Here is a 12426-nt window from a genome sequence, read left to right as displayed (position 1 = left end):
GGAGTAGTGAAAAATAAAAAGGGAAAATGAGAGGCTGAGTTAGTGGAATAAAACAATTGGAGTAAAACAAGGAAGGGATGAAATAGCCGTGGAAGGATGATTTGAGAAGGGACCTTGGGTTGAAGTGGGATTCAGATTTAGTGGAGGGATGGGCATGTAAAATTAAATGAGATGTTGGGTGCAAGACGAAAAGAAGGGGTTTTGCAGTAGGGACTATTCACTTTTTAGGGGGGGGGGGAGTTAAAACTGAAAATAAAGACAGTATATAGCGGGCGACATACGAAATCTACTTGCTATTAGCTATTGCTAAATTTCCATGAGATTCCCACGTTCTGCACAACATGGGAATCTCACGGAAATTTAGCAATAGAAAGTTGCGGTGACGTATTGCACATTCATGTCGGTCCACCGGCAAGATATTAAATTTGAACTGGAAAAACATGTGGAGGGAAAAGGAAGAGATATTCGGGACATGTCATGGGGCCATACACGGAACAGTGACGATTTTACCTCATACCCAGGGCTTTTCGACTTCTTGAGGACAAGAAGTCCGCGCAGAACTATCACAAATCACACGCGAAATATTGTTAATTCGTCGCTGTACTAAGAAGCATGGACATCAATTTTAAAGGACAGCGTGCTTTAGTGACCGGTGCGGGGAAAGGTAAGATAGTTTTTATTTGTGTACTGAAAAATAACGAAATTGTATCGAGAACGAATAGCGCGCGCTCCTCAACGTTTTGAACTTAAGCTTATGTCATGAGTAAAATATTGAAAATCACGCAAACTTGGAGCCAAATTAGAGTCAGATCTTCACTTGATAATTTGTATAGTCGTCTCTTCTCCTTTAGAATGTGGAAAACGCACGATTTTGTTTTGTTTAAAGGGATTGGCCGCAGTACTGCTAAGATGTTAGTTGAATGTGGGGCTGAGGTCATCGCCTTATCACGAACCCAAGCAGACTTGGACAGCTTGAAAGAAGAGGTACGGTCACACCTTGTACACGTGAGAAAATAATTCTTTTTCACGTAATGTCATCGCCGCCATACACGTATTGGATGTTTTATTTCTGTCATTCAACATGGCTGTGAGGACTTGTCATTTGCCTCATTTAACCCATTGACTCCTGTGCCGGTTTCACAGTGATATGTGTATCCCCGTGATATGTGTATCCCCGCACACATATCACTAGTGATATGTGTATCCCCTCCAAAATGGCAGCCAGTGATATGTGTATCCCCCACCCCCCTCTCCTCTACTTTAAATAGCAATATCATCTGGTCACTTACAGGACGAACTGCAAACCCAAACAGAGATTAAACACAAATCTCAATTTTTATAGCTGAAAAAGCTTACGTATCTGCTGCTGAAATTGTGTTCTTGATACTAACTGGTTCTCTGTGAGCAAGATATATTGAATTTAAACTTGAACACCAAATGGATCTAGATATATTTCAATTTGAGTTTCATGGCACGGAATTTCTAGGACGATATTAATTCCATGGTACATTCTCACCCCTTGAGTAACACATATTCTCCACTGTTCATCGCCTTGTTTGCTTCTAAATTATTCATTGAGTGAAACACGTATCAATGCTTCAACCTGCTTGTCATAAAATGATTAGGGGTATTCGTGTTTCCCTTGCACCCTCTTTTCAGTTCGATTTTTTGTAAGATATGTTAAGTCTCAAGCTGTATACATTGCTATACTGCGAATATTGCTAGCAAGTTTCATAATAATCAACGTTTATTCTTCGGTTGATAGCCTAGATAACGGCTGTTTTCAGGGGATACACATATCACTGCGCCATGTAATAATAAGTGATAGGTGTATCCCCTGCATGCAGTCATATACAACCGAGGCCAGTGAAACCCCAGCAATCCCAAGCTATGAATAAATGTCGGATGTGAATATTTCTAGCAAGCCAGTTTTGATGATGCAAATGTAATGGGCGTTTTTCTTCTTGGGTAGACTGCCAATATAACAGCTGTGTCCATGGGGATACACATATCACTAGTTCATGAAATAATTCATTAATTCATAATCAGTGATATATGTATCCCTTATTATCCCGTGCACCCATGCACGCATTTTTAGTGACCTTAGTGAAATAATCAAGTTTCAAACTCCAGTAATCCCAAGCCGTGTAAAAACGTCAGGTGCGAATATTGCCTGCAGTTTTGACAAGGTTGATGCGCTATTATGTTTACATATGGGGATACACATATCACCTCACCATGAAATAACTAGTGATGTGTGTATTCCCTACATGCAATTTCAGTTTAGCTATTTAGAAAATTGAGTTGGAAACTCCGCAAATCCCAACCTGGTTATAAACGTCATAGCGAGTATGCAGCCAGCAAGTTTCAGCAATAATTGGCCCTTTTTGTGATCAGGTAGATAGCCAATCTAACATCTGTGTTTAGGGGATACACATCACTGCACCATGAAATAATTAGCGATATGTGTATTCCGTGCTCGAAGTTTTAGTCAGATATACAATCAAGGCGGTTGGAACTCAACCAAATTCCAGAAATCCTAAGCTGCTCCATTGGGCGTGAATATTGTATTGAATTTGACAATAACTGCCGTTTGGTTCTTATAGATACATAGCCTATATCACGGCTGTGTTCATGGGGATACACACATCACTACATCATAAATAAACAGTGATATGTGCATTTCCTGCATGCTATGAAAGCAATATGTAACTATGTCAGTTACTCACTCGTCAAGTCATAAAAAATTATCCTCATTAACGAAGACACTTTGAGCGAGAGTGGTGTGGTGGGGTTTGACTGTTGTAGTTTAACGCTTGAAATATAGAAACGAAGCGTCCTGCTCATCCACCCCAGCATGTAGCACCATCTCAGCAGGCAGTACCACCTGAGCAGCTAGAAACACCCTCGCAGACAACACCAGCCCAACAGGCCGCACCAACCCTGCAGCCTGCAACCCCCCAGCAGGTGGTACAACCCCAGCAGACAGTACCACCTCAGAAGGCAGCAGAAAGCAAGCAGGCAGCACCACCCCAGCAGGCAGAACCACCCCTGCAGACAACACCAGCCCAAATGGCAGCACCAACCCAGCAGCCAGCACCTCCCCAGCAGCCAGCACCACTCCAGCAAGCAGCACCACCTCATCAGCCAGCAATGCCTCAGCGGTCAACACCAACCCAGCAGGCAGCACCATCCAAACAGCCAGTGCCACCTCCAAGGGCAGTGCCAACCCAGCAGGTGGCACCATGCAGGCAGGCAGCACCTCCCCAGCAGGCAGCACCAACCAAGCAGCCAGCACCTCCTCAGCCGGCAGCACCAACCAAGCAGCCAGCACCTCCTCAACAGGCAGCACCACCCCAGCAGGCTGCACCAACCAAAGGGCAAGCACCACCCTGGCAAGCAGAACCACCCAAGCAGGCAGCGCCAACCCAGCAGGCAGCACCACCCAAGCAGCCAGCAGCTCCCCAAAAGCCAACTCCATCCAAACAGCCAACAAGGCAGCAGCAGCCAACATCACTCAAGCAACCAGCACCATCCAAACAGTCAAAACCACCCAAACAGCCAGGACCACTATGCAAGAAACCAACAAGACCTGAGCAGCGAGTAGAACCACCACTCTTTGATCCAAGTGATAAAGTATTGGCGGTTACAGAGGAGGACATTACTTTCAGTTTCAATGCTGTGATTAAAAACCAGCTTTCTGAAATTCTGAGGGGCTCTAAGGACAGCTGGCATCACAAAATATTCAATGGACACATTTTTTCAGAAGGGGAAGAGCTAATTGAAAAGCAAGATCTTAAGTTTAATGTATGTTTTGGCGACTCTGAGGAAAGTCAAACCTATTATATGGTTAATTTAATTGGAAAGCACTGAGGAGGCTGATCCAGAAATTATGTTTCTGAAGCATTCCAAAATGGACCAGTAGTCCATTCTTAAAATGCAAAGGCCAAAGTTCCAACTGGATGGCAACGATGTTGATATAAGAAAAAGTGCCATGTTAACAGACAAGGACATCCAAATGGCTCAGGAGCTGTTGCATAAGCAATTTCCGTACATTGAGGGACTGCTGTCACCTACAATTGGTACAGCCCAACACTTCCTAGTGATGAAGAACAACTTTATTCAAGTCCTACACACTGGTGGTATACACTGGGTGTGTGTTAGCAACATTGGCTGCAGGCAGAAAAATGAAGTTTGACTCTATGACAGTCTATATAGAGGAATATCGCCATTCACCAAAGAACAGATTGCTGCCCTACTGTTCATTCAGGACAGTGATCAAATTGAAGTCTCCATCCCCCCTGTTGACCAGCAAACAAATGGAACTGACTGTGGTGTATTTGCTATCGCATTTGCCACAGCACTCTGCTACACGCTAGACCCAACGTCCCTTAAGTGCAACAGGCGAACAATAAGGGCACTTCTTTGGAATTCCCGTCAAAATGGGTACATTGGTATATTCCCTTTAGATGAAACATCAAGGAATGGCTTGGAAAGGGCTGATACCATCCAGGCATACTGTGACTGACGCCTCCCATACAACCCCAGCAGAGATCAAATGGCAGAATGTGCATATTGCAACAACTGGTTCCATCAAACCTGCCAAAAAATTGCTAATAAAGTTTTTAAGTATCAAAGGTTCCAGTGGAAGTGCAATCACTGCAAATTGGCTTAGACACAACTATCCAGTTGTTTTCTTCATGGGATATTATTTCTCAAGTCATAAATTTTGCAATGAGCTTTCCAACCAGGTAGAAAACTGCTAAGTTGAGTTATTACTGGCATTTAATTACAAGTTAAGGAAACATCACAGAGTGGTTTGGAAAGCACTGCTGCTATCCAGGTTACTGTGACGGCTACCTTCCATGCAACCATCCAAGTGAAACTGGCAAAAGTATGCACAAATTTCAACAAATGGTTCTATCCATTGAGCTAAAAAATGCTAACATTTCATTTTGAAGTATTTAGAGCTGCAGTGGAAGTACAAATACTGCAAAATTGGCTTGGACAAATATAACCAGTTACTTTTCTTTGAATGTCATTTATGGAGATAGCTAGAACTTTCATAATGAGCTTTTCTTTGTAACCTTATTGTAGTTCACTGCCAGTTAGTAGTAACACAATTCAGCTGGTTGTTTTCTACAACTGACAATATTTCATATTACAGTGCACTATGAAAAACTTAGCTAAAGTTTACTCAAAATGCAAATTTAGTACAAAAAAGATTCAAAATTGAGAAAAAGGGTGTGATATTCGTAACTAAATATTTACAACCAAGACATTTTGCTCAATATTGACTATGTCATTCTGTTTGACATCTGTTTCTGGAAATTCATTAAAAAAAAAGAAAAAACTAGAAAGCATGTGATTAGGGAAAAATATTTAAAAATGCACTTCAGGATTTCAAGGAAATCAAAAGCAATATATCTATCACGGACAGACTTCAATAGATAACCCTTTGTTAACAGCAATAAAACTTTATTACCAGGTTACATTTAATGTCAGTTCTAAAAGGCTTGATTGCGTAGGTAGGCCCAATGCTACCCCTTTTGCTGATAGAACTCCAATTGCTTATCTGGTTATGAATGGACCATGAAATGGTGCTTTGCAAGTATTTGGTTTGAACTTTTGCTGAAAAAATTCAAATATGTGCAACATCTCCATGACCACAAAATAAAATTTTGGTACCTTTTATTTTAGAATTTCTGACAATCTCTATCATTACATTTATACACAAGTACAACAACCCTGGCCATCACCTGGGCAATAAAAGAAAATAATGTTACAAAATTTCTCTGCTCCCAAAAATACTCAGATAATGAAAATTTTGAACCAGAGAAAGGCCTACACAGCTCTGTATCACTTATGGGGAGTACAATGGTATTTCTGTGATTATTTGGTTGGCTTGATGAAGGTCTCATTAGTAAAAGATTTCAATATTACGTGGAGATATAAGCTTGGGTAGAGTGACTGAATGTGTCGTAGTTACAGAAATATGTGTGGCTCAGTACTCAGAACTCAAAGCTCACAAGTGGAGCAATCATTTTGAGAATCGTTTAGGAAACTAGTTGTAAGTGGAACAATCTGACTACACTGCAGAACAATTTGACCATGGATACCGTACACAATAATAATCATTTGAATAGATAGATAGATTGATAGATAGAGACTAAGAAATATATAATTTCCACATTGTTGATGTAAAATAGTTGTCTTCAAACCATGACATGGATTTATTCCCAATTCAAAATGGCGAAAAATTGGTAACTTGAGCGAGGAGTTTTTGTTCTTTCGGCTGCTTGCGATCCTTTTTCAAACTACACTGTTTACAACTCTAAGAATATTAAATTAACTTAAGCTTTGGCTTGTACACTAAAAATTGCTAAAATGGAAAATGTACGGTCACTAAAAATGAGTTCACCTGATTACTTCCTGACTGAATTATGTACCAATCAATCAATAAATAAAAACAGTTAGAATATCATACCTTATTAGTCGACTGCTTAAAGTCTTTTCTGGTTTCTCCTACTCTTTACAGCACTCACTGGAACCTCACAACTGAGCCGCCATTGTGTTTGTTGAATGCCCAGGCGCGTATCAGTGTTTTGTGTATCCCCACGGGGGATACACACATCACTAGTGATATGTGTGCGGGGATACACAATTATCCTGGGGATACACATATCACTGTAACACCAGCCGTAACTGGCCGTGACAAGCCTTAGACTTTCTTCCACTTCTGACATCATCACCTTTGACCAAAATTGGCATCATCTACGCTCAACTTCTGCAGGAGGAAAAGATCTTTCCAATGATACCCAGATCAGAGTGATCAGCCCATTGGAGCCTGAAATATGCACAAAAATTCTCAAAAAGTTGAGTGAAAAACTCAGAGCAAAATTTCCTGCCACTACACGTGTTTACTCCATGGCAAAAATTGCCCATCTTGATGATGCTTTCTCAGAATGTTTTAAACTGGAAGCAAGCCCGGTAGAAGGTCAATCACTGCAGCAAAAAGAAAAGAAAAGGAGAAAAAGGAAAGGCGAAAAAAAAAAAAAAAAAAAAATCGAAAAGCCTAAAGACGTAGGTCACTTTCTTGTCCAAAAAATTTTGATTTCTGTGCATGCCTGAGCAAAAATGTTGTAAAACGCAATGCTAGTGGAAAGAAAGGCATGCTGTCATGTTGTAAATGCCTTTCTGAGTAGATTGGACCTAATTTGGCCCATATCCAGCCTGAAAATCTCCAAAATGTCCAAAAAATGCGTTTTTGGCAAAAAGCTCCAGGAGTCAATGGGTTAAGGTAGCTCAAAACAGTTATATTTCCGTGAGACACCTGGGCTCTAGCGCGCACTTCAGCATGAGGCATCACGCGATGACCCGAGGGTTCGCAAGATAGCACGCGAGGATTAAAGTTCACAGAAATCAAAACAAACGTGGTGGCATGAGGCCTACTTCATAGAGCTTTGTTTCCGTCAAGTTTAGTAAGCTGTTTGCATTATCAGTTGTTTTTAACTTCGAAAACATCCATCCCTCAGCCAATTTGTATAGGTAATCAAATGATTTTGAGTGCAATTTGGAATAAATAAGCATAGGTAAATTTTCCTGGGACTACAAAAATTGCACAAGCCCGTAGGGCGAGTGCAATTTGTAGTCTGAAAAATTTATGAGTGCTTATTTATTCCAAATTGCATGAGAAAAATCATTTGATTACTTGTTAATAATATACAAGTGACAATTTCTGTGAGGCTTCAGTATTTTACATGACAAATGAAGGGTCAAGCTACTTCAAATTTATTGGATGAAAATTTGACATGTGAATTTAAGGGTAAAATTTCATTCACTCTCTCCAAGTCATGTATGAAAACTGAGCAGTTTCTGTGAAAAGCAGTCTGTTTTCACAGTTGAATTGAAGAACTTGACCCGAAAGCAAAAGAAAACCTCCCTGCGGTTTTGATGTGGCCTTATTTACAACTGTTTTCCGAGTGTTTGAAAAACTCTGTGCTGTGTTCAAGTTTATCTTTGCCGAGAAGACACTCTTCAACCCAGCACAAGTTGCTTCAACCAAAATGCCGAGAAACGAAGCTAAAATCTGCCAAGAAACGGATTTTCTTAGCACTGGAGGACATTTATTTACTCCATCTGATTGCTTCCTGGCTTTAACTTCTCCACTGGATGTTGTACAGGTTAGATTTGCATTTGTCCCATTTTGTTTGTGAACTATCTTACCTAATCTCTAAGCTTTGTTCCTTCGCAAAAGTAGAATGGTTGCACCTTTTGTCTTCAAAATTGAGATTTGGCAGGTTCTTAGGGTGTCTTGTGTTCTTCTTCGCATTTTGCTTTGTAGTACTGACAAAATTTTAGAATTGACTTTTTCAACTGGGATTTTGTCATGCCATCACAATCGGCTCTGGCATTCAACTCAAGTTTAAGTTACATTTTTCTCCTCACGGATTTTGTGTATACCTCTTATCTGACACACCTCTCAATAACTAGTTTGGTAATTTTTGCTGAGCTTGGAATTTTGCTTTGTTATGATGTCTTTGTATTAAAATTTAGGTAAAGAGTTTCAATCTTCATCTCATTTTTTGTCCGCCATTTTGTTTGTCCTAGCTCAATTTTGTCGGAGCTGTCAATCACTTTTAATTTCACTGTTTTGCACTCAATTTCACTTTTTTGCACTGGTGAAATTGCACTGATCACTGATTTGGGATTAATTGACATGTTCTTGGCCAATCAGACTGCAGAAATTGTTGACTGTATATTATTACAAAGGGAAACATCCGTTTAAACTGCTGTGCTGGAATGTAAGCGAAAATTGTGATGTTGGTGTTGCGATTAATCACGCCGGCTACCAATCTAAAAAAAAAAGCAGGAAAAAACTACTCTTCAGGTTTTCTTCGTTCCTTTTACTTGGCTAGTCTCACCTCTGGGTATTTACAGTACTCTTCTTTTACTGCTTATGCTGCTAATGACAACAGCGAAAAAGAAAACACTATTCGTGGACTATTTGCGTTTATTCGCGTGGAATTGCGGGCTTTACTTATCAGCGGACCGCCTGTATGCATGGGCAAGGGGCAATCTTGCAGAGTCGAGATTTTAATTTGCACATAGAATGCGCACTAAAATACCTTATCCGCGAAGCTAATATCTCAAAAACTGATCCAGTGACCCTACTTTTTAAATGCACAAAAATATTCAACAGCAAAAATGGAATGCATGTTCGAAATCGTAAAAAAATCTGCAGAGTGGAATTTCTCCGACCTTGAAATTTCCATTTTTCTTAATCTAAGAAAAATCCACTCTGCAGAATTTTTTTATAATTTTGCCTGTTTCTTCTGTGTGTTAAAAAAAAAAGATCTTTATAAAAAAAATATGAGGTCACCGACTTAGTTTTTAAGTTAGATGCAATTGATAGTATAAAGTGGGTCAAGTTTGTTGCTATGCAACATGACAGTGCAACCTTAATTTATGACTTGATGAAAGGCACAGTGAAGAGTTACCTTAAAAAAAAAATAGCACAGCCATTCCAAACAGTACAGTTCCAAGCCTGAAAAATCACACCTAGAACTTCTATAAGTCTCAAAAATACAGAAAAATGTTTTGAGCCACCTTAAATCTCTTGTGATTGGTTGCAACCCATCAACAGCACATCCCACCTACAAATAGTCATCTGCAAATGCAACAACACTTGCTAAACCCCTCTTCGCACCCCACTTAAAAACAAACAGTCATATGAAAATGCAACTACAGTTGCTCAGCCCCTCCTCCCACCCCACCTACAAACAGTCATCTGCAAATGCAACAACACTTGCTAAACCCCTCTTCCCACCCCACTTAAAAACAAACAGTCATGTGAAAATGCAACTACAGTTGCTCAGCCCCTCCGCCACCCCACCTACAAACAGTCATGTGAGAATGCAACTACAGTTGCTCAGCCCCTCCCCCACCCCACCTACAAACAAACAGTCATGCATGTGAAAATGCAACTACACTTGCTAAACCCCTCCTCCCACCCCCTACAAACAAACTGTCATGTGTAAATGACACTACACTTGCTCAGTCCCTCCTCCCACCCGACCTACAAACAAACAGTCATGCATGTGAAAATGCAACTACATTTGCTAAACCCCTCCTCCCACCCCACCTACAAACAGTCATGTGTGAATGACACTACACTTGCTCAGCCCGTCCTCCCATCCCACCTACAAACAAACAGTCATGTGAGAATGCAACTACACTTGCTCAGCCCCTCCCCCACCCCATGTACTAACAAACAGTCATGTGAGAGTGCAACTACGAAGTTGATACGGGTAACTTTACTGCTGTAGCGAGTTTCTGCAGCTGACATTCCAAGTATTAGTCCTTTGTCAGAGGGAAGTGTGATATGAAGCCAAAAGAAAACCTTGGTCTACAACTGTAATCCAGACTCTGCACTTGGTTAATAAGAGGGTAAACTGCTGCGACAAAGGGTTAATGCTTGAAATGTATAAGCTTCCCAAACCCACCAGACAGTTAACAGTTCTTTGTTACAACTTCAAGTTGATAAACAACAAAGTGTTTCACTTGCCCACTGACAAAGCATGAGAATTTTTTTCGGAAACTAATGACAAACAATCTCTAGAAACTTATAGCCAATAAAATGTATCCCTGTTTATCTGTTTAATTAGGTACCAACAATTCAAACTGTTTGTCTGGATTTGTCTGACATTGAAGCTGCAACAAGTAAAATAGAGAGCCTTGGTGATATACATCTCCTTGTTAACAATGCGGGAATTGCAATATTGGGTCCTTTTGAAGAAATCAAGTTTGAGGATTTTGACAAGTATGGGCTCCTTTCTTATTATTTTTGGCATTATTAAGTAAGGTGACATATCAAGATATCTTTTCAACCTCAACTAGAATCAAGAATCCACAATCCTTGAACTTGGTATACAATTTTATTGATGGAAACATATAAAACATCAAATTATATCCTCTTTTAGCTTATTAATGAACTACAAAGTTTTTTAATTCTTAGCTTTGTATAGCACATATAGTGCAAAGCACCCTCACAATAACAAAGAAGCACAAAGCTGGGAATTTTATTTTTTGAGTGATAAAAACATGATATGTTAAGAACAAGTGCAGAGGGTGAGTATTGAAGACATCATAATTCTTTTTATTATATAGACTGACACTAGTGTTTTCCTGTGAAAAAGTGGGAAATGACATCATCAATATCCTTGCTAGTGAGGGTGTGAAAATTCTGCCTCTCAGGTCACAGAAACTTAGTTTTGTGTGAATTTTATGAGAGGTGTGCTTTTCAGTAAAACACTTGTAATTTTTTAATAATAAACTAAACAAGCCATGAAATCAACTTAGCATTTAAATAAATATGCAAGGGGTTGTGAGGGATTTATTATAGGCTCAAGTGGTGTTTTGTTTTGCTTTCTTGTAGGATATTTTCGGTGAATGTCAAGGCACCTTTATTCATTGCACAGGTATAACACTGAATCAGTAACTAATGTTCCATTCAGTACAACTGTTAATCCTTTACATCAATTAATGTAATTCATCATAACAATGCGTTTTGGTCAAAATGACTGAAACGTTTCACTTGAAAAATATGCAGAGCATGTAATGCAAGAAATTCTGTGTGTTCAGAAATGGTCAGAATCTGTACCTGCTACCATTTAAAAATTGCAAACCAATTCTGAATAAAATGACTCAGAAAATATTTTTTGACTGTCCTGTCTTTTGTGCTCTATCACTGAGAGCTACCCTGATGCAAGATAATGATAGTAAGTAGACTGAGTTTTGTGAAAAATTCAGTGGACAACTGAGATCTCTACATGCAATAACATCAAATGTGTTGCCATGCCAACTTGAAAAGAGTTTAAATTTTTGACTTTTTAAAATTTAAAATGGATAATTTAAAGGCAGTGAAAATTTCCTCTTTTGAATTATGTTTTTGTTCTCAGCCCTGGGTTCAGAACTTTTTCAAAACTGTTGCATAACATAAACTTTTTGTAGACTCTGATGTTTGAGATTTTTGTGATTTTCTTTGCGATCTGCTTAAACTTCCAACAAAACATTTTCCAACAATATCTTCTTAGAATACTAAAAACTTAACTCCACACTGAAGATGAAGAGTGTTAATTAGAAAAGAAAATTAGTGATACAATAAGTTATAACTGATCTGGATATGTAAAGGGACTAAATAACAGACATTGTCTGAATATATATTAGTTATCAAGTGGTACATGTAGGAGGTGTGGTTTTTGTATGAGATTTACAAGAGCAATCCACCAAAGGAGAACAAGACTTATATGTACTTGTGAATCTAGAAGTTAACTTATAATTTCACTCCTGTACCTTATATTAAACCAAAGTATCAACAGAAGTAGTTCTAACTAATTATGAACACGTAATCATTTGTACTTGTTT

At 39.3% G+C, this 12426-nt stretch overlaps 1 protein-coding gene across 4 annotated transcripts in view; it reads left to right on the top strand.

Annotated features, from left to right (window-relative positions):
- The first annotated feature begins 227 nt into the window (after window positions 1-227).
- Window positions 228-12426, top strand: part of LOC110048548 (L-xylulose reductase-like) — a 30680-nt gene continuing 18481 nt past the window's right edge. The window contains exons 1-4 of one of the 4 annotated variants that reach the window (XM_089290172.1): window positions 512-664; window positions 887-984; window positions 10668-10822; window positions 11438-11480. In XM_089290172.1, the coding sequence (XP_089146298.1) occupies window positions 613-664; window positions 887-984; window positions 10668-10822; window positions 11438-11480 (348 nt within the window). In that variant the 5' untranslated portion in view covers window positions 512-612. Of the gene's footprint in view, window positions 665-744; window positions 985-2827; window positions 7074-10667; window positions 10823-11437; window positions 11481-12426 lie in introns of those variants that run through there. The other 3 variants (XM_020754297.2, XM_020754313.2, XM_089290171.1) reach the window with 3 other exon arrangements.

This window comes from Orbicella faveolata, unplaced genomic scaffold (genome assembly GCF_042242905.1).
Source record: "Orbicella faveolata isolate gen_17 unplaced genomic scaffold, um_ofav_v1 contig_2, whole genome shotgun sequence".
Taxonomy (NCBI): Eukaryota; Metazoa; Cnidaria; class Anthozoa; order Scleractinia; family Merulinidae; genus Orbicella; species Orbicella faveolata.
This window is presented reverse-complemented; position numbering and strand designations above follow the sequence as displayed.